The sequence below is a fragment of the Exophiala oligosperma genome (genome assembly GCF_000835515.1).
Source record: "Exophiala oligosperma strain CBS 72588 unplaced genomic scaffold supercont1.5, whole genome shotgun sequence".
In the NCBI taxonomy this organism is placed as follows: Eukaryota; Fungi; Ascomycota; class Eurotiomycetes; order Chaetothyriales; family Herpotrichiellaceae; genus Exophiala; species Exophiala oligosperma.
The window spans coordinates 2,832,367-2,857,294 of record NW_015622822.1 but is presented as its reverse complement, the minus strand read 5'-3'; the positions used below and the strand labels follow the sequence as shown (position 1 = coordinate 2,857,294).

Below are 24,928 nucleotides of genomic sequence, written 5' to 3'. Positions count from 1 at the left end.
AGAGTGAAGAGTGAAGAGTGAAGAGTGAAGAGTGAAGAGTGAAGAGTGAAGAGTGAAGAGTGAAGAGTGAAGAGTGAAGAGTAATAGGTTGAACACATGAAATGGTGTGTTACTCATTCACAAACCATTAACTCACAGTCAATCAAATCACCCCCTCTCCGTACTCGTAGACGATACGACAATACAGCACTTGGATATAAGATCAAGGTAACAGATGCAAGTTGACAAAAGGGTTTGATCCAGGTTCTTGAAGAAGAAGAAGAAGAAGATCAGCCAGATCGGATACGAGTAGGCAAAGGTGAAAAGCAAAAAGAAAAGGTCATTCCCTACGAGAGTACTGTCGCTCTTTTCCTCCGCTTCCATCGAGGCAAGATGTATCTCTGAGGTACTCACCTACTACCCACCCTGGCCTACGTAACTTGTTCATTCTACTAGTCCGTTTGATAGGTACGGTATTACATGCAAGCGAGTTCCAGTCAGAGTCGCAAAAGTTGGATATTGTAAAGGGAAACAGATAATTCCTTAAAGGGTTTTGGTAAACTCCGTGATCTGCAACTTTGATTATTTTTAGTATCGAAAACACCGTCATACCGCATCGAACTCGCGACGAGTAACGGAGTCCTTGTAGGTATTCTATGGACGAACAACAAGTACAGTTTTCCTTTTGCGTCAATCAAACATCCGGCCATGTTTTACTAACATGAGTTTTTTGTGTTTGTTTTGAATGGACTTACCAACGAGAGAGGATAAAAAGGACAAGTTCAAATTTGCCTTTTGCAGTTTTACTCTGTGGTCGTACCCTTGTTCTCTCGCAAACTACAGAAAATCAGTTCTTGACATGTTGATGCTCATGGGATTTAAGAGAACGAGAGTACATATTTCGTCATTGGGAGGCTAAGGACTTCTTAACACTGTACTGTAACGAGTCAAGAATGGGTCAAGGAAGAAAATCAAGGAAATCGTAACCACAGAAGAAAAACAGTCTTTTTGGTAGAGGTAAGCGAGAATCCCTTGCATGATACTACGGGGCGGTTTGGGGCCATCCAGGGTTATACGGAGTACGTACGCACACGAGATACCTTTTGGCTCGGGATTTGCCTACCTAGGTTGATGTCCATTTCCCTTTCTTCATTCTTTGGACTTTGAACGCAAATGGAAAATGGGCCGTGGACATTTACATTACATTACACCTTTGATGTTCCTCAGTTATGATGAATGAAAAAAAGGTTTGGAACATAGAACTCTGTCAACTCGTTGTATCAGTGGGGGAGAAGTAATCTTTGTACCTACCCAGTACTCCGTACTTGGGGTACATTCCGTACGCGAGCGAGGCTGTGAACCCCCTTGTACAGTTTACGTAGAATGGGCTACAACAAATTACTACCAATGTTACTCGTACGGACGCCTTCTACCAAAAACAAGGCACCATGAGATTCGAGTGTTTGTACCTTCTCGTATCATGATTATTGTTACCTACTTGAAATACTACCAACTCCCGTACAGAGAAGCATGAGATTGAGCAAAACGTCCACTCTTACCCTATACCGCTCGTACCTCGGTTCATGGTCGGCTTCTTTTTTCCTTCGATCCAAAACATCATCTTCACCGCAGTGCTCTCCGTACTACTACGATACTCGTAGTACATCACCGAGACAGATCATGGTCACGAACATCATGACCCCAACTATTGACGATTCCTCAGTTCCCTGCATGCCCACCTAGGTTCACACCTCATTCATCCAAACTGTGCCGGTAGAGAGAGAGAGAGACAGCAAAGGGTTCCATCATCATGTGAAAGGCTGTCATTAGGAAGATAGATTCTTGTATCCAAGTCAAAGACGATCGGAACAATCTCAAGGACACCAATCCAATCATGTCCTGCATAGATATTCCAGGCCATCCAAACATCATGTTATTGATGAATCTAAAAAGCCCCCATTGTCTATCTTCTTGTTCGACCGACCCCCATAATCAATAGTCGACCATCACAGCTCAGTAAAACACACTTTCATGTAACGTTTGAGATTTTTCTTTTCGAATAAAAACGCCCAATATATACTCAACTACTGGTTCCAGTTTCCAGTATCCCAGATCCAGTTTCGTCGTATCGACAGCTCTAGCTCTCGGAGAACAAGCACGACCCCCAACACTTTTTTTCTCTCTTTGTCGTGCATCAAAAAAATGCTTCAGTAGGAATTGTTCAACGCTTCAAAACAGATTTCGTGTCTTGTGTGTCCACTTGTATCTCCCTCCCCGCCGAAGAAGAAACGCCTTTAGTGTTTCGCAGTGACCTTGTCACCGGTCAACTTTTCAACAGCCTCCTTGGCCCTATTATCGACAATGTCAGCGAGAAGTCTCCACAGCCACCAAAAAAAAAGACACTCACATGTCACCCAAAGCAACCATACAAACAGTTTGCCAAACGCCGAGTCCAATACGAGGAGTGACACCACGGTACAATCCTTTGACGCCGTTGCTTTCGTAGATGTACTTGAATGTTTTTCCGACCGTCAGATTCTTGGGTCGGTTTGGGTCATTGGTCTTGCTCTGCATCTCCACCCGAATGACTTCGATGGGCTGATTCCACGCAGACAGACCACCACCGAGGGAGCTGGCGATGATCTTTTCAAAGCCACTGAGCTTCTCTCCCTGCTCCTTGTTGGTCACTTTCCGAATGGCCGACTCGGCCAGTCGGGAGAGACCGAATCGAGATCCCCAGTTGGTGGTTTGGCGGATCGCGACCGCGTTGACGCCCTTGTTGATGCCTCTGATGCCTTCCTTTCGGTAGATGTCGGCAAAGGTCTTGAAGGTCGAAGGGGGTTTCACGCCCTGCGCGGCCAACTTGTGCTGGGTTATCTCCACCGTCTTCATGCAGGTGCAGAAACCCATGGTCGCGTACGCCTGGGCGACACCGCCGACCATGCCACCGGTGATGCCAGAAACAAAGTTGTTGGCTCCAAACGTCTTGGCGTAGTACTCTGCCTCGGAGGCGACGAAGAGGAGGACGGCACCCTTTGTCGAGGCTTCGATCCAGGCCCAGGGGATGAGACCTTGGTAGTCTATTTTCGTACATCGGATTAGCTTCTCAAAAACACCAGAAACAAGACCGAAATCACATCGCCACCGTTGTGGTTTGCTTACATCCCAGGACACCACCTCGTCCCCAAATTCTTGACATGGCACCGGCGAAGCTGTCCTTTCGATTGGCAGCCATGGTGGTCTTGATCACCTCCAACGGTTGTCCCAAGGTGGTCACTTCGAACAAGTTGAGTCCCGCGCCTAGCAGCAGGTTGCTGAACTTGACCGGCTTCTTCTCAATCTTCGCGACACCAGGGGCCGAGGTACCCATGACTTGTTGAGCGGACATGGCAAAAAGAGGTGAGGGGGATATTGTCTGCCCTGACCAAGGGATTAGGTCGGCTTCGTCGCCTGGAGGGATAGAGTGACTAGGGAAGGGATGGAATTGGAGGGCTTTCTGAGTGTCGTGAGTCTCGAGGAAACAAAGGTAGAGTCCGAGAGGAACGCAGGAACAAAATGGACGGACAGTTTTAGGTATGGAGATTAAAAGCGGCCGCCCCCAGAGAACAAGTACAGTACTCCTGCTGACACGATTATCGGGGCCGGAGGGTGGAAGAATGTTCAGCTGGAGATTCGGCGATGGATTCGAGTCAAAGACTAGTCAACGCGGTGGCCAGGTGAAAAGGGCCCTTGAGTACGGAGCAACAGCAGCAAGACGAGAATGAGAGACACGGTTATCGTAATGCATGCGGCCTCGACAAATCCCAATCAAGATTAGCCCGGCCACCATCGGCGTTGTTGAACGGACTGCGAATTCTCACCCTGATTCTCTCAGCCACAACTTGTCGCCCGTGAATGGCCCAGGCTGCCCTGAGCCGCCTAAATTGGCGGACTCGTCTCTCCCCAGTGGAGCCATTGGGCGTTCAACAAAGGCACCTCAACGTCCGAAAATTTTATTTTAGGCCCTGTCAGACAACACCGGTGCAACACGAGATACGAGCCTTGACCTTCCCATGCCAGCACTACGGCGAATAACGGTGCGCAACTGACTGCTACGAGTACACCCACGAACCAAGTAGAGTAAACAAGATTGTCCCAAGAAACGCTCATCAATTAAAATGGCATACTACAAACCTCGGAACGATTGAGCCTGCTCCCGATGATAGCCGACCTGCCCATCCATCTTCCCTCCAATATAGAACTACAGATTTTGGGTTGCATAGTACATCGCTTGCTGCTTGTTTCCATGTCGCATAGCTTGCTTACAATGAAGCTCCAACGAGTTTGGCATAAGCCTCGGTGCTGAAGGACTTTGGTCGTTCAATGGGAGCTCCAAGACCACGGTCGATGATCAGTTGAGGAAGGACACCAAGAGCGCGGGAGACACCGAAGAGGACGGTGTAGTAGTTGGCTTCAGTCAGGCCGTAGTATTGCAGGAGGACACCAGAGTGCTAGAAATGAAATTAGTATGTCAATCATCATAGTATGTTCAAAAGCTCAAGACAACTTACCGCGTCAACGTTGGGGTATGGGTTCTTGGTCTTGCCGTGCTCGGTCAGAACACCAGGGGCGATCTTGTAGACCTGGCTGACAAGCTTGAACATGGGGTCATTGGGCAACTTGCGGAGAGCGAACTCGCGTTGAGAGACATAACGAGGATCGGTCTTGCGAAGAACAGCGTGTCCGTATCCCGGGACGACACGGCCACTGTTGAGGGTGTCCCAGAGATACTTGGTGATGCTGGCGTCACTGAGATCATCACCAATGGACTCCTTCATCTTGGTCAGCCAGAGCAAGACTTCCTGGTTGGCCAGGCCGTGAAGAGGGCCAGCCAGACCGTTCAGACCAGCAGCCAGCGACAGCATTGGAGAGCTCAAAGCGCTACCGACCAAGTGAGTGGTGTGCGCACTGACGTTACCACCTTCGTGATCGGAGTGGATGGTCAAGTACAGACGCATCAGCTCGATAAAGTCGGCATTGTCACCGTAGCCAAGCTGGTTGGCCAAGTTGTAACCATAATCCTTATCTTTCTGGATGGGTGCGACCTTGCCATCCTTGTAGGCGTTGCGGTAGATTTTGGCGGCGATCGTGGGAAGTTTGGCAATCAGGTTCATCGAGTCCTCGAAGGTGTAGGTCCAGTACTCCTTCTTGTTGATACCCTTGGCGTAGGCTTTGGCGAACTCGGAGGTGTGCTCGAGCGCGGCGACGGCGATGGAGAATTGAGCCATGGGGTGCATGTCGCTTGGGCAGCGGTCGAGGAGCTCCTCGACGAACTTGGGCAGATCGGAGCGAGCAGCCCAGTCTGCAGAGAGGTCGCGGACTTGTTGTTCACTTGGGACCTCGCCGGTAAGGAGAAGCCAGAAAAGACCCTCCGGAAGAGGCTCCTCACCACCAGGAGCCTTGGGCAGGACTTCCTGGCATTCTGGAATCGTCTTGCCACGGAATCTGATACCCTCTTCCGAGTCAAGAACTGATCCTTCCCAGACTAGGGACTTGATGCCTCGAGCACCTCCGTAGACCTGGTCGAGGGTGACCTCGCCAACAACCTTGGAACCATAGTCCTTTCTCAGCTTCTTGACCTTTTCGATCTCGCTGGGGAGCTTGTCTGCAAAGGTGTCCTTGAGGGTCTAGTTGTGACAGAGGAGTCAGTATTTGTTCATTGAACGAATAGTGGGAAACTTACTTTGGTGCTGGCGCAGCGAACCCCATTGAACGCAGCTTTCTGGACGAAAGGCTTGGAGGAGACTGAAGTCGAACGAAGCAGGGAGCTTCCAACACGGAGGGAGGAGGCCATTGTGAGAATATAAAGAACTTTAAGGAATGGAACACAGTCAGCAACGAAGAGAGGAATGGGAAGGTGAATAAGGTCGGTAGTTGGGGGAAAAAATGTTTAGATAGGGAGAAGAAGCTACAGTACGATGATGCTGAGCAGCAAGATTTGAATGGGGCTCCGGGACAGCTTGGAACTGTTTTGGGGCTTTTTTTCGGGAAAAGGCACTTTTTACTGTACGGATACGACTATTATTACTCCGGGCCTGTGTAAATGCTGAGGCTGCGCGGAAGCCGGATTTCACGTCACAGAGACTCAACACGCACTCCGAACATCCCGCCGCTTGTTTGCCCGCCGACCAGCCGCAGTCACGTGTATTGACCTCCAGCGCCAAGGGTGGCCGCTTCGGTGGGTTTTCTTTGCCTGCGTCTGCTGCCGCCTTTATCACCATTGAGGTCGCCTATAAGTGCCGGTTCCATCTTTGTCGCAGCCTGTCTCCTCCTCACTTTCACCAACCTCTTTTCCTCATCACCCTCACTTCTCTCACACCCTTCTTCATCATCGCCCAGCATCTCTTCTTTCCTGCGCATGTAGCGCCATCAACTGTAATTCTTTTTAGATCGGACAAACACTTATCTCGCCCTTGAACGATAGATTTCTCGCTCTAGCTGCCCACCCAGGAAAATTGAGAGGCGTCTTGCCACTCAGACTGTAGAAGTCTGCTGCGCGTCGCGGTGCTTTGAAAAGGAGCAAGATAAGACTCTCTCAAACCTGAACGTCGCGTCATCTTCGCGTCATCTTCACCTCATCTGCTCGTCGAGTTTGATAGACCTCTTGGAGACTTAAAGAAGCTACTGCACATCGGACTAGTTCAACTGGAGGTTTTCTCTGCTTCGACTTAGTCACACCAGTCGACATAGCCAGATCAAGTCTGTCGCGATCACGTTGACTCGACGTCGTAGGACAGATCTATCCGTTCCTTCATCATGTCGTCTGCAGTAGCAGAGCTGGATTCAATCCTGCAGTCCATGCTTAACCTCAAACCCCCAGGAGTGTCAGGTTCCAAAATCACAGCAATCACATCTCTTTGCACGGCCAACATCCAAGTACGTCAATCACGTTTGCCTATTTGCGCCGAAACTGTCACTGACATTTTGCTATAGTCCGAGTCGGTCCTCATCCAGAAAATCTACACTCACTTTAAAAAGACGCCGGGAACACACAAGCTAGGAGTTCTGTATGTTGTAGACTCAGTAACGCGACAATGGGTAGACCAAGCCCGCAAGGCTGGTCAGCAAATTGGTAGCGGAGCATCAGATGGAACATTCGCTGCCGGCGTGAATCGAGTGACTGAATTGCTTCCCGTGCTCATGAACGATATCATTACCACGGCCCCTGAAGATCAAAAGGTATGGTAAAATCTGCTTTTGTGCTATCACATGCATTTCAAACGGGACACGGCATTATGTCCGCAGACATCTGTAATATCCAGCCTTGTCACGACTTTATTGCCCTTGCTTTCATGCGTTGCATTTGATCATTGCTCATATTTGCCATGGCTTGATAGGTCAAAATCAACAAACTCCTAGAAATCTGGGATCGCTCACAAACATTTCCCGCGCCACTGCTTTCCTCATTGAAAGAAAAACTGAATGCACCGCGAGGTAGGACCTCTCCTCTCGGATCACTGTAATTATCCTGACTTTGCCATAGTTTCCACCACCCCCGAAGGCTCCCCAGCCCCCGGTTTCGTCCCTCTGGGTCAGCAACAAGCAGCAACAGCCATGTCCAATACACAGCCTTCAGCAGCGCCAGCTCAGCAAGACACCTCTGCCATACTCGAGGCCCTCAAAAACATGGCAAAGCAAAATGCTGCCGCGCCACAGCCCACTGCTGCACCCGCACCAGCTAGTTTGAGTAGTCTCTTAGGCGCGCAAAACGGGACTTCTCTGCCGACCAGTACCGTAAACCAAAGCCCAGGTCCCGCTGGTGCCAGTGTACCAGGTGTAAACCCTCTGGGAGCTTTGCTTGCAGGAATGAATAATGGTGCTCAAAGCCAGAGTCCTGCCAATGTGCCGCAGAACCCACTTGCTGCCTTTCTTCCTCAGCCACAAGCTTCTGTCCCGATGCCTCAGAATCCTGCTCCTATAAATCCAGACATCCAGGCTCAGATGCAGCTCGTACAGCTCCTGGCTGCTCAAGGTGTTCCCCCTGATCAATGGGCGACAGCGCTTCAATTGTTGAATATGCAGAATGCAGGTGGCGGTGCCAATGCGATGCCATTCCAGCCCCCAATGCAAACCAACAATTGGCCTGCTCCAAATGGTGCTCAGTCACGTGATGCCCACACCCGATCTCCTCCGGGCCAGTATCGGCGTCGCTCACGCTCGCCTGGCTATGACAGAAGACGAGAGTTGTCTCCTAGACGCCATCGGGATAGCCCAGGGCCTGATCAATATCGTGACCGTGATGGACGACGTGGTAACGATTATCGCCAACGAAGTCCCGGTAGAAGACGACGGTCCCCGAGTCCTCAGGCTCACGATGCTAGTCTTCCCCCACCTGGACCTAAGAATGTCACGTTCGATCGAAGCTTGCCTAAGGGGCACATCAAAGTTTTCAGTCGAACGCTCTTTGTGGGAGGCGTAACTACAGGCGAGGCTTCCTTGAGACAAGTCTTTGGCCGCTTTGGGATCGTCCAAACATGCATCGTCAACATTGACAAACGACATGCCTTTATCAAGATGATTAATCGCCACGATGCAGAAGCTGCCCGACATGGTATGGAAGAATACAAGCTGGGCGACTCTCAGCTCCGCGTAAGTAGACGGCTGTTTCCAATGGTAGTCCTCACTAACTGACCAAGCTACAGACCAAATGGGGTGTCGGATTTGGACCACGTGACTGCAGCGACTATTCGACCGGCGTCAGTATTATTCCTATTGAACGTCTAACGGAAGCCGATCGAAAGTGGATGGTCAATGCTGAGTACGGTGGCACGGGAGGTGACCCTATTCAAGAATACATGGTTGTCGAAGAACCAGACATTGAAATCGGAGCTGGCGTGTCCTCTAAAGGTACGAGACATTTTCTACGATATATCGTGAATATACTAATCCTTGCCTAGCGATGAGTCGACGTATTCCCACCGACTCGGGTGGTCGACGGGGCCCTCAGTCATCTCGTCAACACGGTGGTCGTGATGAAAGACGTCGCGACGACGATCGACGAATCGACAGAGATGATCAGGTTGAATCCAACAGTAATACTGGTGTCGTGCCCCCAATGGGCTTCCCTATGAACTTCGGAAATGGCATGCCCATGTTCCCGCCAGGTTTCCAATTTCCGGGTATCCAACAGAATCAACAGGAATAGAGTATGCCAGGGAAAAAACCGGAGGAGAGAACATGACATGAGATACATTACACTTCGATTGATACCCTGTACAGAATTGATACTTGCATGGGCGGCGTTCATCAATGGTGGAAAGCGGCGATCTACGAACAGTCATCATGACCTCGTCGTGGATCTTTACTTGTAAATGACATTGAGGATTCCAACATTTCTCGAAGGTTACTGTTTTGTTTTGCCGATGAGCACGACAGCAGCAGAGGTTTGGACTCTCCGTGTTCAAGTAGGGCCAGCGTGCTGTGAATAACAGTACCAGAACCGTTTGCAAATTCATAGCATAAGCATATGCTGCATTTTCCTTTCGACTTTTTGGTGTACTGTCATCACTTGCACAGCCTCACGTTGATGCGTCTACATCTCGGACGGATCCACAGATCAAAGTGCGTGTGAATCAGCATTGTAGGATGACCATCAACACATGTGCAAATTGGTAGATAAAGCACTCCTCTTAGGTGTTGTAGAAGAAGTTTCTCAATATGCACGACTAGCGAGCAACTACTCTTCGCAACTCACAAAGGGTAGATCCTTGAATGCAGCCGTGATACTCCTCCATAATCCTCACATACCTGTAGCTTAAACATAGAAAGTCAATAACTTCAGCCACTCTGTCCATCAGTGGATCGGTTGGTTCAAGGACCACTATTAAGTACATTCCACAAGGCTCCTCCTTATTGATTCCACAGGGCTTTGCGGGGAGCGAATCTGGGCGCCAATTGATACTAACAACCGTCATCATCATGCTACTCGTTCTGTAATATTTGCACCTGCGCTGCTGCTTCTGGCCGAGTCTCTATGATTCTGTTTTGCCCTCGCTCCATATAATGAGCTTCATACGTTCTTGACATTAAATGCTGGAGCTTCCCTCCTGTTCCTCCTCTAAACCCTGACTGCTTCTTTATGCCATATACAACGCGCCTTCCCGACTTCGATCTTTCCCCAATGACCATCTACTTATACCTTACTCTCACTGTTATCTTGTCCCTCATGGACCTGACATAGCACCGCCATATTTCCCCCTCTTACCTCTTTGCTTGACATATTCAATATGACAGATATACCATCAAATGATAGCTCCGCAGGCTCCGCCTCTCGCAAACAACCGCCGAGAGTCACGATCAATGCCACCGAAGTGCCTCACAGGGAACATCGTAATGATCCCCTGTATGTGGAGAAGAGGCAGTCCAGAGTGGATGAGGACGATGAAGAGGAGGACCTTGATGCTCTTATTGAAGAACTAGAGTCTCTGGATCCGGACGAGGCTCTCGAGGCCGAGATCGAGACAATCGGAGCAGCTCGCCTAGTTCCGGAGGAGATGCTCCAGACCGATCCACGCGTTGGGTTGATTGAGCCAGAAGTGGTAGCAAGACGCAAAAAGTATGGCCTCAACCAGATGAGGGAAGCGAAGGAAAGCCTGTGGCTAAAGTTCCTTGGCTATTTTGTTGGCCCTATACAGTTTGTTATGGAGGTAAGACGGGCCCTTCAATATCTTCATGTGGTCACTGGCCCTGACACATTTACAAATAGGCTGCTGCTATCCTGGCTGCCGGTCTGCAGGACTGGGTCGACTTTGGCGTAATATGTGGAATGCTCTTACTCAATGCATCGGTCGGCTTTGTCCAGGAGTTCCAAGCTGGATCCATTGTCGAAGAACTCAAAAAGACACTTGCTCTCAAGGCAGTAGTCCTCAGAGAAGGTCGGCTGGTTGAGATCGAAGCGCCAATGGTCGTGCCTGGAGATATTCTACAGCTCGAAGAAGGGACTATCATTCCAGCCGATGGTCGCGTGGTCACAGAAGATGCCTATCTCCAAGTCGACCAATCTTCCATTACTGGAGAGTCACTTGCAGCTGACAAAGGCATCGGTGACACCTGTTATGCCTCCTCTGCCGTCAAAAGAGGCACCTGCTTCATGATCGTCACGGCCACGGGAGACAACTCTTTCGTCGGTCGAGCAGCCGCCCTGGTAAATGAAGCATCTGGTTCTACGGGACATTTCACCGAAGTCCTCAATGGCATCGGTGCGGTCTTGCTCGCACTTGTTATCTTCACATTGCTTGTTGTCTGGATTTCGTCCTTTTACCGTTCCAATGACATAGTCACCATTCTCGAATTTACCTTATCCATCACCATCATTGGAGTGCCCGTTGGTCTCCCTGCTGTTGTTACGACTACTATGGCTGTCGGTGCCGCATACCTTGCTAAGAAGAAGGCCATTGTTCAGAAATTGTCGGCTATCGAATCACTTGCCGGCGTGGAAATACTCTGCTCTGATAAAACGGGGACCCTCACCAAGAACAAGCTATCATTGCACGAGCCCTACACTGTGCAAGGGGTGGATCCAGAAGATCTGATGCTCACTGCGTGTCTTGCTGCCTCGAGGAAAAAGAAGGGAATGGACGCGATTGACAAAGCCTTCTTCAAAGCCCTTCGATACTACCCACGAGCGAAGGGAGCATTGGGAAAGTATAAAGTTGTACAATTCTCTCCTTTCGACCCAGTCTCGAAGAAGGTTAGTGCTATTGTTGAATCGCCACAGGGAGAGCGTATCACCTGTGTCAAGGGTGCGCCACTTTTTGTCTTACGGACTGTCGAAGATGATCATCCCATTCCCGAAGAAATCGACATTGCCTACAAGAACAAGGTGTCGGAGTTCGCAGCTAGAGGTTTTCGATCTCTTGGTGTCGCTCGAAAGCGAGGCGAAGGCCAGTGGGAAATCTTGGGAATCATGCCATGTGCTGATCCGCCACGATATGACACCGCCAAAACTATCAACGAAGCGAAGAGGCTGGGCCTTTCTATCAAGATGCTTACCGGTGACGCAGTGGGCATTGCTCGTGAGACCTCCCGACAACTCGGCCTCGGCTCCAATGTCTTCAACGCCGAGCGCCTCGGTCTTGCTGGTGGTGGCACCATGCCTGGGTCCGAAGTGTATGACTTTGTTGAAGCTGCTGATGGGTTTGCTGAGGTGTTCCCGCAGCATAAATATAACGTCGTTGAGATATTGCAGCAACGTGGTTATCTTGTGGCTATGACTGGTGACGGCGTCAATGATGCGCCCTCACTGAAAAAGGCAGACACCGGCATTGCAGTTGAAGGTGCTTCTGATGCCGCTCGGTCAGCGGCCGACATCGTTTTTCTGGCTCCGGGTCTTTCTGCGATCATTGACGTTCTGAAAACATCTCGACAGATTTTTCACCGCATGTACGCATATATCGTTTATCGAATTGCACTCTCGCTTCACCTGGAAATCTTCTTCGGCCTCTGGATCGCCATTCAGAACCAGTCACTGAATCTCAAGTTGGTCGTCTTTCTCGCAATCTTCGCCGACATTGCTACTTTGGCCATTGCTTACGACAACGCACCGTACTCCAAGACTCCGGTCAAGTGGAATTTACCCAAACTCTGGGGGATGTCTATACTGCTTGGAATGGTATTGGCCGCGGGCACATGGATTGCTTTGACCACGATGCTAATTTGGGGTGACGATAAAGGCATTGTGCAAAACAGTGGCCATAAAGACGCGGTTCTCTTCCTGCAAATCTCACTTTCCGAGAATTGGTTGATCTTTATCACCAGAGCGAATGGGCCCTTCTGGTCAAGTTTGCCCTCATGGCAACTGACCGCAGCAATTATTCTTGTTGATATTCTCGCCACCTTATTCTGTATTTTCGGCTGGTTCGTTGATGGAAAAGGGACCAATATCGTTGCCGTGGTCCGAATCTGGTTGTATTCGTTTGGGGTATTTTGTGTCATGGCTGGATTGTATTACCTGTTGCAGGACAGCGTCACATTTGATGATATTGTGCATGGAAGGCGGTCGCGAACCAAGAAGGTGCTTAAGAAGCGGGACATGGAGGATTTCCTGGTGGCTTTGAACCGCGTGTCCACCCAGCACGAGAAGGTTGCTTGAGTGCGACCATTCTGCTCACGGGTGTCCACACGATGTCGACGTCTGCAGGCGAGTCTGTGACATGGCCGCCTCCACCGTTGGACCCCGAAGACATCATCGCCTCAGCAACGTTTAGCAAGGCCAAACTCGTCCAACTACGGCCCCGACCACGGCGTGCCACCCCCAACACGCCTAGAGCCTCCCGCGAAGGTTTCCTTCCGAAGCTCAAATTGAGCGATTCTCCACTTGCAGAGTCTTCGAACAGAAAGGATGCTTGACCTGGAAGAGCGTTGGCCATGTTTTGTCCTACCTGCTGCACGAATATAGGTGGACTGGGAGGCTGGGTCCGGGACGAACACAGCACGATTGGCCACAGGATGGTCGAGCTCGAGTTGCTTCACTTTCCATTACGACTTTAATGAACAAGGATACCCTTATAGTAGAATGAGCATTGTACGTAATTTTAACTTCTGTTTACAGTCTGGTGAAGGGTAGGAATTTGCGACGTGTCGTCTTGCTTAACTTGTGAATGTCATGTACTTGCATTTGTCTGCCATGACGAAGACTCAACCTAACATTCCACTAGAACATTGTGAACTATCGGAACGGAAACCAGCTCCAGGGCAGCATATCTCGTGCGCGGCCGTCATGTCATTGTTGAAGAATGGTTCGGCCCCTGATCATGCGTCATCGTGGTCTGTGGACGTAATGATGGGCTCCCAGTCCTCGAGCAACTTGAGGGTGTCGGCGCACTTTTGTCGGATGCCTTGGACACAGTCCTTGCCCAGGACGATCCTGAGGGGGATGTCCCTCCCCGCGGCGGCCCCCGTGCGGGTCAGGACGTCGACGACGACCTTTGACCCCTTGACGACGTCCCCGGGCTGCTTGTTGTCGACAGTGTCGAGGGCCCTGCGGACGTCCCCGACGGTGGTGTCGGTGTAGTCGTCGATGACCTTGGCGGACTTGATCCGGGCGCCCGGGTTGAGGAACCCGGTCCTGAAGTAGCCCGGCTCGATGACGGTACAGGTGATGCCGAGCGGTCTGAGTTCCTGGTAGAGAGACTCGGAGATGGCGGTGCAGGCCCACTTCGTGGCGGCGTAGTTGGAGAAGGCGGCGCCGCCTCGCCAGGATCCCAAAGAACCAAAGTTGGCGATGATGCCGGACCGTCGGGTGCGCATGCTGGGGAGGATGGCCCGGGTGACGTTGATCATGCCGAAGACGTTGGTCGAGAATTCTGCCAGAGTCTCTTCGGGGCTGTTTTTGTGTGTTCGCACACTCTCGTTAGTTTCTTTTATTTCCACTGAAGATATGATTCCGTGGAATATGGGGAGGCTTAGGGAGGGGAAAAAGGAATAGGATCGGGTTTTGAGATAGGAAGAAAAAAAAAGGGCAAAGGCAAAAAGAAAAAGACATACGATGTCTCTTCAAGAGCACCTTCCAGGACATAGCCTGCCGCGTTGATCAGGATGTCGACCCGACCTCCGGCGTCCTTGACCATTTGGTCGACTGTAGATTGGATTCGGGGCATTTCCCACGTCACGTCGAGGGCGTACGTCTTTGCTCCTTTCGACTTGAGGTCGTCTATCTTGGTCGGGTTCCGGGCCGTCGCGAGTACCGTGTGGCCTCGAGATAAGGCCTCGAGGGCGATGAACTTGCCGAAACCACTGCTCGCTGCGGTGACGAGCCAGGTTGGGGCTGACGATGACATTGTGCGTGTATATCACAAGGGGCCGTTGGGGGTGGTATGAGTGGTTAAGTGCTTTGGATTAGGGATCAGGTATGGTGTTTCTCGATGAGAATATATGGGGTTTATGAAAGTTTGGGATGTGAGTGTGTTTTCTTTCAGCTGAGGGAGGGGTAGTGATATATTTATACGAGGAATCCTACCTTACTCAACTCCCTTGTCTTTTCTCGTGTTCCGTGTACTCTCTGTACTTTGGGATGTCGCCGTGGTCGGGAGTATGGATCCATATCCAGACCAATTGAAGAGTCGGTCAATCGTTGATCAGATGAGGCATTTCTAGCTTGCGAATATATGACATGAAGCCAAGTACTCATAACTCCGTCCTGTCAGTAGCATAAGAATGCTTCTCTATGGACCCCTTTTACATGCCAAGTGGCCCTGGCTGGTGGAGTATCAAGCGGCCGCATCGGCCGCCCGATCGATATCTCATCTCATCCCACCTTGGTTTGCTGTAGGTATCTAGTGACTGAAATCTCCGAGCAAAACTTGTTGATTCAATTGCAACCATGCATTTGCCCGACCATCTCGGCGATAGCTTTCGGACTTCTTTTCACCTCTTCTCGCATAGTTCCAGCTGAAGCAAATGGTGCCGACGATGCTGGTGACGTCAATAGAGCCTAACGCCGATATTCCTCCGATGACTTTTTTCCGAAGAAAAAGGACACCACGTGATCTGGCGTTCCACACATGCACCAAACGCGTCTGAGCTTTTCCAAGTGCCAAACTTCACCTCCCTCCAGTACATTGTGCCATTATCATGGTTTGTCTCTTTCGTTCCTCTTGGTTTGTGTTGATCAATTCTTGATTCACGAACTTGAACTGGCACTTGCACTTCTTTGTAGCAGCGTCTATACAGATATAAATTCACGGCAGACGCGCGAATGTCTTTCTCAATTTCCCTTTGCGACTGCGACATGATCGTTCAGCCAGGTCGTGCGACTGAGTATCACCAATTGACAAATCACAATCGGTTGAGTTCATTGCGTGGCTCTCACGACTCAGAGAACCATGAGCCCTCAAGGTTTCAGATTCACTTGGCTTTGTGAGCTTCTCGAGACGCTTGATGCCGCTCGGAGAGAGCGGTGCCTTACCTCAAATCGAAATGTCAACCTCGATATCAAATATACTACAGATTGGTTCGACGAATACAATGGACTTATCCCTCGGCATGGACCGGCGGCCGTTGCCTTCTTGTCATGTCTCCTACCAGAACGCCTTCCGAAGCGGAGTTATAGTATGCAGGAGGCTTCCCTTGCCAATGTTTGGGCGAGGATTCGTCGATTGCCAGCTGCGTCCGTCAAGAGGCTGAAGGCGTGGAAGTCTGCAGAAACTGACTTGGCGACGACCATTGAACAAGTCTTTGCAGACTTTGACGACAACATCGACGTGTACAATGGTCCAGTTACTTTAGAGGAGATCGACCAAACTCTCTTCCAGCTTGCCGCCAATTCAGCGTTCTCCTCGCCAGAGATACGCAAATATCAAAACAATCAGACACATAGCGACGTCCTCGCCCCGGTTGTGCGACGATTGAAAAGTTCCGAAGCGAAGTGGTTCGTTCGCATGATTCTCAAACGTTATACCCCTGTACAACTACCGGAGCGCACCGTCCTGCGCTCTTTTCATTTCCTCCTTCCGCACATTATCGTGGTGCGAAATTCGATCGAGAGCGCTGTTGACGTTCTCACGCTAAAGGAACTGCAAGGGATACCGTCGAACCCGAGTCCCGCTGATGAGTCTTGGATTCTGAGACTATGTGCACATTACATCACTCCAGGGATAGGAGCCATGATCTCTCGGACACCATTTGTGAAAGCGAGAACCATCAAGCACTGTTGTAATGAGGCTCGAAATCGAATGATGAGTGTGGAACGCAAATACGACGGCGAATATTGCCAAGTCCACATTGACCTTACAAAAGAGCCTCCGTCACAAATCCAAATCTTTTCAAAAAGCGGCAAAGATTCTACGAGAGATCGAATACGTCTTCTGTCTGCCCTAAGGAAAGGTCTCAGGATTGGCGAGCCAGAATGCGCTTTTGCCAGAAACTGTATTGTGGAAGGCGAGCTTTTGGTCTACGATCGGTCAGCAAGATCCATCCTGCCTTTTCACACCATTCGAAAGCACATCCTGCATGGTGGAAAGCTTCTCGGAACCGACATGGACTCTCCTCGAAAACCCGATGAGCAACTCATGTTTGTCTTCTACGACATCCTATTCCTTGATGATACGGCGTTGAGCCAGAAGCCTCATCATGACCGAAGACAACGCCTTGAGCAGATCGTGCGAACCGAGGAAGGAGAATCCCAACTCGCGTACCGACAGGTCATCAACTTCAGGAGCAGTGACGCAAGACGTGGACTGCTAGATGTGTTCGCGCATGCTATTCGGCATAGATGGGAAGGACTCGTGCTCAAAGGTTGTGATGATCCATACTTTTCCTTCTTACACTCCCAAAGTGTAATCAAGCTCAAGAAGGATTACATCAAAGGATGTGGAGATGCGGTTGATCTTTGCATCATTGGTGGTCGACGAGACCCAAGCATCGTTGAAGAACTTCAACTCGGGTCGCTCTCATGGACAACATTCTACATCGCCTGCCTTGAGAACAAGGAGGAGGTGCGCCGATTTGATGTAAAACCCATCTTCCGCATACTACAGACTGTGTCTTCCCATGGTGTACCGAAAGAGGATATACTTCATCTCAATGCACAGGGCCAGATGCATCGAGTACCATTTGCGAATTCGATCGATCATTTTACGGTTTGGCCTGATTCCAAGGAAATGAAGGGTATGAGAGCCCCCTCGGAATTGTTCAAAGTGCCCTTTGTTGTTGAGGTCATGGGTGCTGGCTTTGAGCGTCCACAAGACGCCAGACATATGGTGCCACGATTTCCCCGAGTGATCAAAGTGCATTCTGATAGGCCGTTCACGGAGACCAGTTCTTTTGAGGAAGTGCAAAAGCATTCAGAGAATTAGATAGGGCGCTCACAGAAGGACTGGCGGTGGTCTCAGATACTGAATCCAAACGGGCATCTTTCCCATCAGCTGCAATCAACCGGGCTATCCAATCGGTCTCTTCTTTGATTTCCCGGGCCGAAATCGCTTCCATACTCTGTTCTGCTTCAAGTGGCTCAGACCATTGACACACCATGCAAGACACGACCTGCGTCGAGCATCGACAGAAGTCTCCAGAACGCCGAAAGCGATATATTACGCTCTGGAAGTAGGGTGGTTTCCACGAGTTCTGTCATGACATTCGGGCAGGGTCAACGCCGAAACATGGGTTCAGATACCAAAGCGCTTACTCTGCAAGAGTCGACTGCGATCGACGGACGAGGTCGAGAACGCGAGAGTTTGTCGAGCCCCTCTGCAAGGGATGGGGAAACAGTTCGCCCATCAAAACGAAAGCTGGTCGATATTGAACACTCTGATGAGAGCAGCCACAACGCGAGACGTGGCAAAGCGTTCTCAAGAGTCAACGATGCGTCTATCACACGATCGTTTGGTTCAAAGGACGGCTTCAACGAAAACACGGTCTCCTATTTGCGTCAGCACCCTAGCAGAACCATACAAACGGGGCAATCTGCTATACTCATCTTCGCTGATAGACCGAGACCGCATACCAGCCCCGTGGCTGGAAGTATAAGTCGACCAGTGTCTGCTATCAACAGCTTTCAAAACCATATCAGGGCCTTTGAACCTCCGCCCGTCTTTCGCCCTCCCTCGAGAAATCATAGAACTCGATATTCGCCCATCAGCCAGTCGACAATCATAACTCCGCCCACAGGTCGACAACGTCGTCCTCTTTCTGACTTGTCGGCCGGATCACCTCAACGTGGACGTGACGGGCTCCCCGTCAAGCTGACTCGAACTCCCTCGGACAAGGAGAATCCTGAAAAGTTACCGTCCTCCGGTAAGCACTCGGCAGGCGACATGACAGTTGATGGTGCAGTGGAGAACAGCCTCAATCACAACCGCGTTGCCGGGGCTGCGTCGAAGAAGGCTGGCAGTTCCCGTGCAGTTGAACAGCTTCTAGATCCCGCACCACAACGGGAATTCGATAAAGAGCCCGCGAGCCAGATTCAGCCCTCTCCTCGGATCCCCCAGCTTAGCATCAAGGATTTCGCTCGTTACACTCTATGTTCTCACTGGCCATCCGTTCAAAAGGAGCACGCTTTCCAAAATGGCTTTATTCCACGGCCAGCCAGTCAAAGCGAGCTCTTGATGGGCCGCTATGTACTCGTTCGTTTACTTGACTGCTCGGAACCAGAAGACATCGCGAAAGAGATCTACCAAGTTGCCCAGACGGTCTCTGTGCTACGGTCGCGGTTGATGCGTGGGTCGGGCAGACCAGGAAGTCAACCCAAGATTTCTTCTTGTTCTCGGGAGAAGATTGAGCAGAAACTTGTCATCTTCTACGGCATGCAAGCTCTGCCTTTGATGCCTACAGAGAATCATCCTTGCAAATGTGATGATGATTCGCAACTGTGTGAATTTTGTTTGCGACTGGTTGACTCACCACTACGTTACCACTTCAAGGGCGCGGTGCTCTTTTCGACTGGCGGGAGATTCTGTCCTCCAGAGATTTTGCATAGTTCTAGAGAGGGTTCCGGCACTACAAGACCAAGCTTATACGACAATGGCAGAAAGGACAAACTCGTGGCAGATGTCATTACGAATTGGCGGCAGGCTACGAGTCTCTTACGAAGCTTGCATTGTGATGATGGCGTGGTGTGACGAAAGGATTCGGTGTCCGTTTTGAGAAAATCATTTGCGAAGAATTTAGCGAGTATTACCATCGGCCTGCTTATGTTGAGAAGGGTAGGATGGGATTTGGTCAGAGGTGCAGGGTTACACTATTGCTAGCGTTTTGGGGAATTGCTATCTGGATACCGAGACACGACTTTGACGGTTGAGATTTGAATCATAGAGGGTCCTTTTGACCATTAGTGATGGATATAATTTTGGTTCGCAGACAATGTGTAAAGAATGAAGGTAAGTAAATGTAGAACAGGTTCGGTTAATTGAGAATCCTATGAGATCGATGGTTCTGACTTCGTCTGTCCTGTACAAGTATTGAAGCCTTGTGAGCTATACTAGAAGGAGAATTCGATATTCTTTATTGCCAATCTATTCAACGTGCCTGGTTCCGATATTTCGTGTCTGGTACTCGTATGGTTTTTCTGTTTTGGTATGCTCGGTAGTGAGTACTTACTATGAATTAAGTACTTGTCCGGTAATGTCGGCTATGAATGTTCGGCTCTCAAAATTGACATCCCATCTTGTACTCCGTAAGCCTCCCCCGATTTCCCATTGTCCTCGGTAGTCCTGAAATGTGGAGGAGGAGGAAGAACTATTGGAGACTCGAGGGAAAAGAAGAGGGATGACAACTAGTGACTTGAATTGTTGATGTCGACAAGGACGAGTAGTATTTATCGCGGGGAGACCAGTTTCAACATACAACATCTACTACGGAGTTATCTACTGAGGTTCAGATACCTCTCTACTCCAAAAAGTGAACGTTCGATTTGAGTAACGAGTGAGACGACTGCATTTTCAATACACCTACAGTGTCTCTATCCTGTTGAGAATCCTTTTTGCTTTTGAATTTGAACAACAAAATGTCACAACAACAACAACAACAACAAGTCGATCTAACAGGAAAAGGGGCAATTGTGACGGGAGGTGGTTCAGGTAAGATGACTCTTTTTTTCTTCATCTTTCCCCTACTCTGATATCTATGGTTTCCATCACTACGAGATGTCAATGATGCAAATTTATATATGACCCCTTTCAAAACCACAGAATGCTAACTTTGACAAACCATCATCGTCCGTCGGTCACAGGAATATGTCTCGCGTTTACAAAAGCGTTACACCAAGCAGGTTGTAACGTATTGATCTGTGATCTCACTTTACACCGTGAAGCACAGGCTTGGATCGACACGTTGAAACAAGACCAAAACGACAATAGCAAGTCGAGTCCACGGATAGCATTCACAAAGACCGACGTGAGTGATTGGCCACAACTCGAAAAGGCCTTTGATACGTACGAAAAGGAATTCGGTGGTGTGCCGTACGTCGTCTGTCCAGGGGCCGGCATTTATGAACCTGTACGTTTGCGATGCGAGGACTATGACTGATTACCTACCTAACCCCCCTTTTACCTTTTACCTACTATCTCCTACCCCTTTACTTTCTACCAACCAACGCCACTTTTCCCTTCATCCTTGTTTTCTCTTTTTTTCCTTCATCTCCTTGTTTGATCTCTACTGAATGATCATGTGTCCTTTTCTCTAGTCTGCCCCCAATTTTTGGAACGACAAGGACGACAGTAGTTACAAGATCCTTCGGATCAACCTGGATCACCCTCTGAAGATGTCCCGCATCGCCATCCGCCGTTGGGTCCAGACCGGCGTACGGGGCAACATCGTCCTGGTCTCGTCGACGGGCGCCCAAAAATCCAGCATCCTGACCCCCCTCTACGGGGCCGCGAAACAGGGAGTCTCCAACTTTGCCCGGGCCATGGCACCCCTCTACGACATGGAAGGCATCCGAGTCACGGCCGTGGCCCCCGGGCCGACCATGTCCCCTCTGATGTACGACCACCCCGAGGCCATCCGGTTCGTCGACCCCGACAAGGACAAGTTGTGTTCGACCGACGAGATCGCGAGGGGGATGATGGCGGTGGCCTTTGATGTTCCCAACAAAAACAAATACCCGCCAGGAACTGTATTGGAGGTCACCCACCCGGATCGATGGCGCGAGGTGTTTTTGTTGAACGACCCAGGTCCCGGACCCCACGCGTGGACCAGTAGGAAAAACGAGGCCATCGTCGACGTCGTCAAGGCTTTGGAGGAAGATAAGAAATCGGCCGGCAAGAAAAGGTGAAAGGAGTGCGCGGAAGTGGTAGAAAGGATGTTGGAGACAAACAGGAAACAGAAACAGAGTCAATTGTTTATCACTTCTGGTAAGAGGGTACCTCTCAAATCCATCGAGCGAGAGACCCACACCTACAGGGAATATAACAAGGACATGTATCTGTCTGATTTGACTCTGTATATTCTTCAATCCCTATAGCTTCTTCAATGAATTATATCATTTTGTCCCATGTATCGAATGGAATTACTTTTTAGTCCAAGCTCCAACATCTATGCCTTGAAAATCTCCATTCGTGTTATGATTTCTATACTGCGACCATGAAGTGTCTAAAGCTTTGGTCGTAGCTACGAGATGGAAGGAAAAACAACCACCGACCCACCCCGCATTGCGATTCTCGCATTTCTCTAGACAGATCCTTCATGTCCACGACAAAGCCCACACCAAAGTCCCAAAAGGAGAGCAAGTCCGAGGATCGGTCTATTATCACCAAGTATATCTGAAATCCGGGGATTCTTCGATCACCCTCTCACCCCTATCGGCTTGTCGATTCGCCTTGATCAACAGGGGACAAGTGATGATAGTCAGTGCCCCCGCCAGCAGTATCAGGGCCCCTGTGGCCACCAAGCCCGGGACATAATCAGGAGCGTCCTAATCATTCACGTCAGTCCTTGTCTGCTTCCTTTCGCTCGGTTGTGTGTGAAATGCAGTAGGTACATCGTGCTTCATTTTCGGTAGTCCGCGATATGGAGGGGGTAATCTCACCTGTTGTCGAAATACCAATGCGGAATAGATGCCTCCCACAGCAGCCATCATGACCTGTATGGCGGTGGTGACGCTTCTCTTGGCGTCGCTCCTGACGTTGTTCTGACCCCATGCGAGCCCTGTCACGATGAGCCCGTTCGTCCCACACTCACCCAAGAAAGACCCGACGTATCGCGGCGTAGGACGATTGAGAAACCCAATCATACACAGCCCCACAACCCCAAGAACACAGTGCATGAGGATGAACGGACCTCGGACGCGGTACTTGTCGGCGGCCCACGAGATCCCCAAGGCGTAAACGACGGCCAACGCCGCCGGTGGAGCCGTGAGACAGAACGAGAGCGATTGGGAATACCCCAGGCCATTGCGGAGGATGATGGGCAAGAAGAACAAAAATCCATATGTCCCGCATGAACCACTCATGTAGACGGTCGCTCTGTTGAATACAAGTTAGCATTTTGTCGCGTACGGCCCTTGACCAAGAATGAAAATGACGGGTTGTTTTCGATGAGAAGAGGGCGAGGACCAATAATACTCACATGCTCCACACTTGCCAATCCAACACAGTCTCCTTGATGACTTTCCAAGTCACCTTGCCACCCTCGGCGCTCCCTCTCTCCGCCAACAGTCTGTTCTTGACGACCTGCACCTCTTCCGGAGACAGGAACTTGTTCCGAGAACTTTCGGGGAAATCGACAATGACGAACCACGCCAATATCGAGATGCCTATGGTGATGGCCCCCTCGACGACGAATATCCACTTCCAACCGTCATTGACGGGATCAGACGCGATCTGGGTCAATCCGTAGGCCAAGATGTTGGAGAAGGAGGAAAGGAAAGAGGCCGTCATGAAAAAGACTGCGATTCTGTATCATCGTCAGTGACTGGTGCATGTCTCTCTATACGAAAGAATCGTGTACGTACCTCTTTTGTACCTCGTAACGCCGGTACCATGCCGATATCAAATAAACGCATCCTGGAAACAATCCCTAACATTATGAGAAAAAAGGGGGCGTCAGTTCCAAGAGAGCATGGTACTCTTGTGAGACTCAAGACATGAACTTACGGCTTCCAAAATACCAAGCATGGCTCTGAGCGCCGCGACGGTCTCCCAATTCTTGCTTAACCCTATCCCCAACGAGATGAGACCCCATGCCACACCTAGGAATGACAACCAGTTTGCAGCACCAAGTTTTTTCAGGACCTGTACAGAGGGAAGGAGTTAACATCATCTCTCTCGTGTGCATGAGCGGCATTCAAGACTTCTCGAAAACCACTCACCAGGTTAGAAGGCAGCTCGAAAATCACGTATCCGACGTAAAAGACTAGAACTATCACGGGCGGTCAGTACCTTCCGGGGGTCGTCGTGGAGTGAACGAGGGAAAAAAGGACTCACTGATGATAGAAGCTCGGTTACCGACGTCGAGGTCGACCGTCTGATCGAGACCCGAGATTCGAGCTCCCCCGACATTGGTCCGATCGATCAATGAGAAGGTGTACATGGACCCTAACATGGGTAGGAGCCTGATATCGATCTTGCGTCTTGAGGGATTCGGTCAGCTGAAGAGCTGTACACTAAAGACCCCTCCCTCGGGGAGTCAATGTAACATTACATACTTGATACGTCTCTCGGTCTGTGGGTCAATGGCAAGCTCTTGTTGAGAAACAACCTCATGGCCTCCCTCGCGATTGTCAACCACGGACTTTTCTTGGAACTCCATGTGCGCAGTATTGGATTTGGGGTTTTGGTCGATGTGTGTTGCAGACATTATGTGTTATGACTTGGACATGACACCGCTGTTAGGGGTTTCCGGCTTTGGGGAGGGGGGCAATGGAATATCACTCGACCAGGGAGAGATGTGTCTGGATCGTCCCGCAGTCTCTTATTATATTGCCAGAAGAGGTTGACAAACATCTTTTGTTGTTGGAACGATATGATGTGGAGATCGAGATACATATGCGGTCCGGCTATATTGCTTCGGCTGTGTAGATACTTTAGTACAATATCGATGCCTTTGATATAGTAATGCTCCTCGTACTCGTGGAAAACTGAGGAATCCCCAGGTACCCCGTAAACGCTGAAGAATCCTTCCCCCCCCCATGGGTAAGCAATGCGGAGTAAAAGATCCATGCCGTCCGTATGAGACTGGCTAGTGTGGTGTTGTTCAAGACGGTCTCCTCGACGAGACGTAAAGTTGACTTGGCGTCCGGCAAAAGCGGTTGACAAGGCCATTGATTCCGGCAATAGACCTCGACCAGGGTACGAGTTATTGGTAAGGCTTTGCAAAGTACCAGAGCGTCATTCCTCAAAACGACTAGGCTCGAGTGATTGACCACCTTCCCCAAGTCCTCCTACTGGTGAGTTACATCATGTTGGTTGGAGAGAATCGAACCTCTCACACAGCCTTGCGATGCGGGGGATGAGGAACGACATTTCGTAACCGAAGGGGG

At 50.1% G+C, this 24,928-nt stretch overlaps 8 protein-coding genes across 9 annotated transcripts; 4 read left to right on the top strand and 4 right to left on the bottom strand.

Moving 5' to 3' along the window:
* Positions 1-1,661: 1,661 nt before the first annotated feature.
* On the bottom strand, positions 1,662-3,717 carry PV06_06326 (mitochondrial DNA replication protein YHM2). Its single transcript, XM_016407427.1, has 3 exons — positions 3,142-3,717; positions 2,387-3,059; positions 1,662-2,328 (listed from the first exon to the last, which is right to left on the bottom strand). Exons 1-3 carry the CDS (start codon positions 3,365-3,367, stop codon positions 2,274-2,276), a joined length of 954 nt encoding a protein of 317 aa, XP_016263031.1. The 5' UTR covers positions 3,368-3,717; the 3' UTR covers positions 1,662-2,273.
* A 193-nt stretch (positions 3,718-3,910) lies between these two features.
* On the bottom strand, positions 3,911-5,989 carry PV06_06325 (citrate synthase, mitochondrial). Its single transcript, XM_016407426.1, has 3 exons — positions 5,702-5,989; positions 4,530-5,645; positions 3,911-4,469 (listed from the first exon to the last, which is right to left on the bottom strand). Exons 1-3 carry the CDS (start codon positions 5,810-5,812, stop codon positions 4,281-4,283), a joined length of 1,416 nt encoding a protein of 471 aa, XP_016263030.1. The 5' UTR covers positions 5,813-5,989; the 3' UTR covers positions 3,911-4,280.
* A 310-nt stretch (positions 5,990-6,299) lies between these two features.
* Positions 6,300-9,501, top strand: PV06_06324 (uncharacterized protein). The gene is made up of 6 exons (XM_016407425.1): positions 6,300-6,894; positions 6,952-7,197; positions 7,356-7,452; positions 7,502-8,607; positions 8,661-8,865; positions 8,916-9,501. Exons 1-6 carry the CDS (start codon positions 6,775-6,777, stop codon positions 9,161-9,163), a joined length of 2,022 nt encoding a protein of 673 aa, XP_016263029.1. The 5' UTR covers positions 6,300-6,774; the 3' UTR covers positions 9,164-9,501.
* A 469-nt stretch (positions 9,502-9,970) lies between these two features.
* PV06_06323 (plasma membrane ATPase) lies at positions 9,971-13,605 on the top strand. Its single transcript, XM_016407424.1, has 2 exons — positions 9,971-10,664; positions 10,724-13,605. Exons 1-2 carry the CDS (start codon positions 10,245-10,247, stop codon positions 13,106-13,108), a joined length of 2,805 nt encoding a protein of 934 aa, XP_016263028.1. The 5' UTR covers positions 9,971-10,244; the 3' UTR covers positions 13,109-13,605.
* Positions 13,437-15,156, bottom strand: PV06_06322 (uncharacterized protein). The gene is made up of 2 exons (XM_016407423.1): positions 14,503-15,156; positions 13,437-14,341 (listed from the first exon to the last, which is right to left on the bottom strand). The coding sequence occupies exons 1-2, from the start codon at positions 14,793-14,795 to the stop codon at positions 13,768-13,770; spliced, it is 867 nt and encodes a 288-aa protein (XP_016263027.1). The 5' UTR covers positions 14,796-15,156; the 3' UTR covers positions 13,437-13,767.
* Positions 15,157-15,839: 683 nt separating this feature from the next.
* PV06_06321 (uncharacterized protein) lies at positions 15,840-17,810 on the top strand (the record flags this gene model as incomplete). Its single annotated transcript, XM_016407422.1, has 1 exon — positions 15,840-17,810. The coding sequence occupies one exon, from the start codon at positions 15,840-15,842 to the stop codon at positions 17,808-17,810; it is 1,971 nt and encodes a 656-aa protein (XP_016263026.1).
* Positions 17,811-18,113: 303 nt separating this feature from the next.
* Positions 18,114-19,571, top strand: PV06_06320 (uncharacterized protein; the record flags this gene model as incomplete). Its single annotated transcript, XM_016407421.1, has 1 exon — positions 18,114-19,571. One exon carries the CDS (start codon positions 18,114-18,116, stop codon positions 19,569-19,571), a length of 1,458 nt encoding a protein of 485 aa, XP_016263025.1.
* A 2,438-nt stretch (positions 19,572-22,009) lies between these two features.
* On the bottom strand, positions 22,010-24,278 carry PV06_06319 (the record flags this gene model as incomplete). 2 transcript variants are annotated; one of them, XM_016407419.1, is made up of 8 exons in its annotated part: positions 24,095-24,278; positions 23,874-24,019; positions 23,759-23,808; positions 23,544-23,681; positions 23,402-23,466; positions 23,017-23,343; positions 22,478-22,913; positions 22,010-22,363 (listed from the first exon to the last, which is right to left on the bottom strand). In XM_016407419.1, exons 1-8 carry the CDS (start codon positions 24,244-24,246, stop codon positions 22,199-22,201), a joined length of 1,479 nt encoding a protein of 492 aa, XP_016263023.1. In that variant the 5' UTR covers positions 24,247-24,278. The 2 variants fall into 2 exon arrangements, with proteins under 2 accessions (XP_016263023.1, XP_016263024.1); XM_016407420.1 differs by lacking the exon at positions 24,095-24,278 and having other exon boundaries at positions 22,199-22,363; positions 23,874-24,092.
* Between the last annotated feature and the right edge of the window lie 650 nt (positions 24,279-24,928).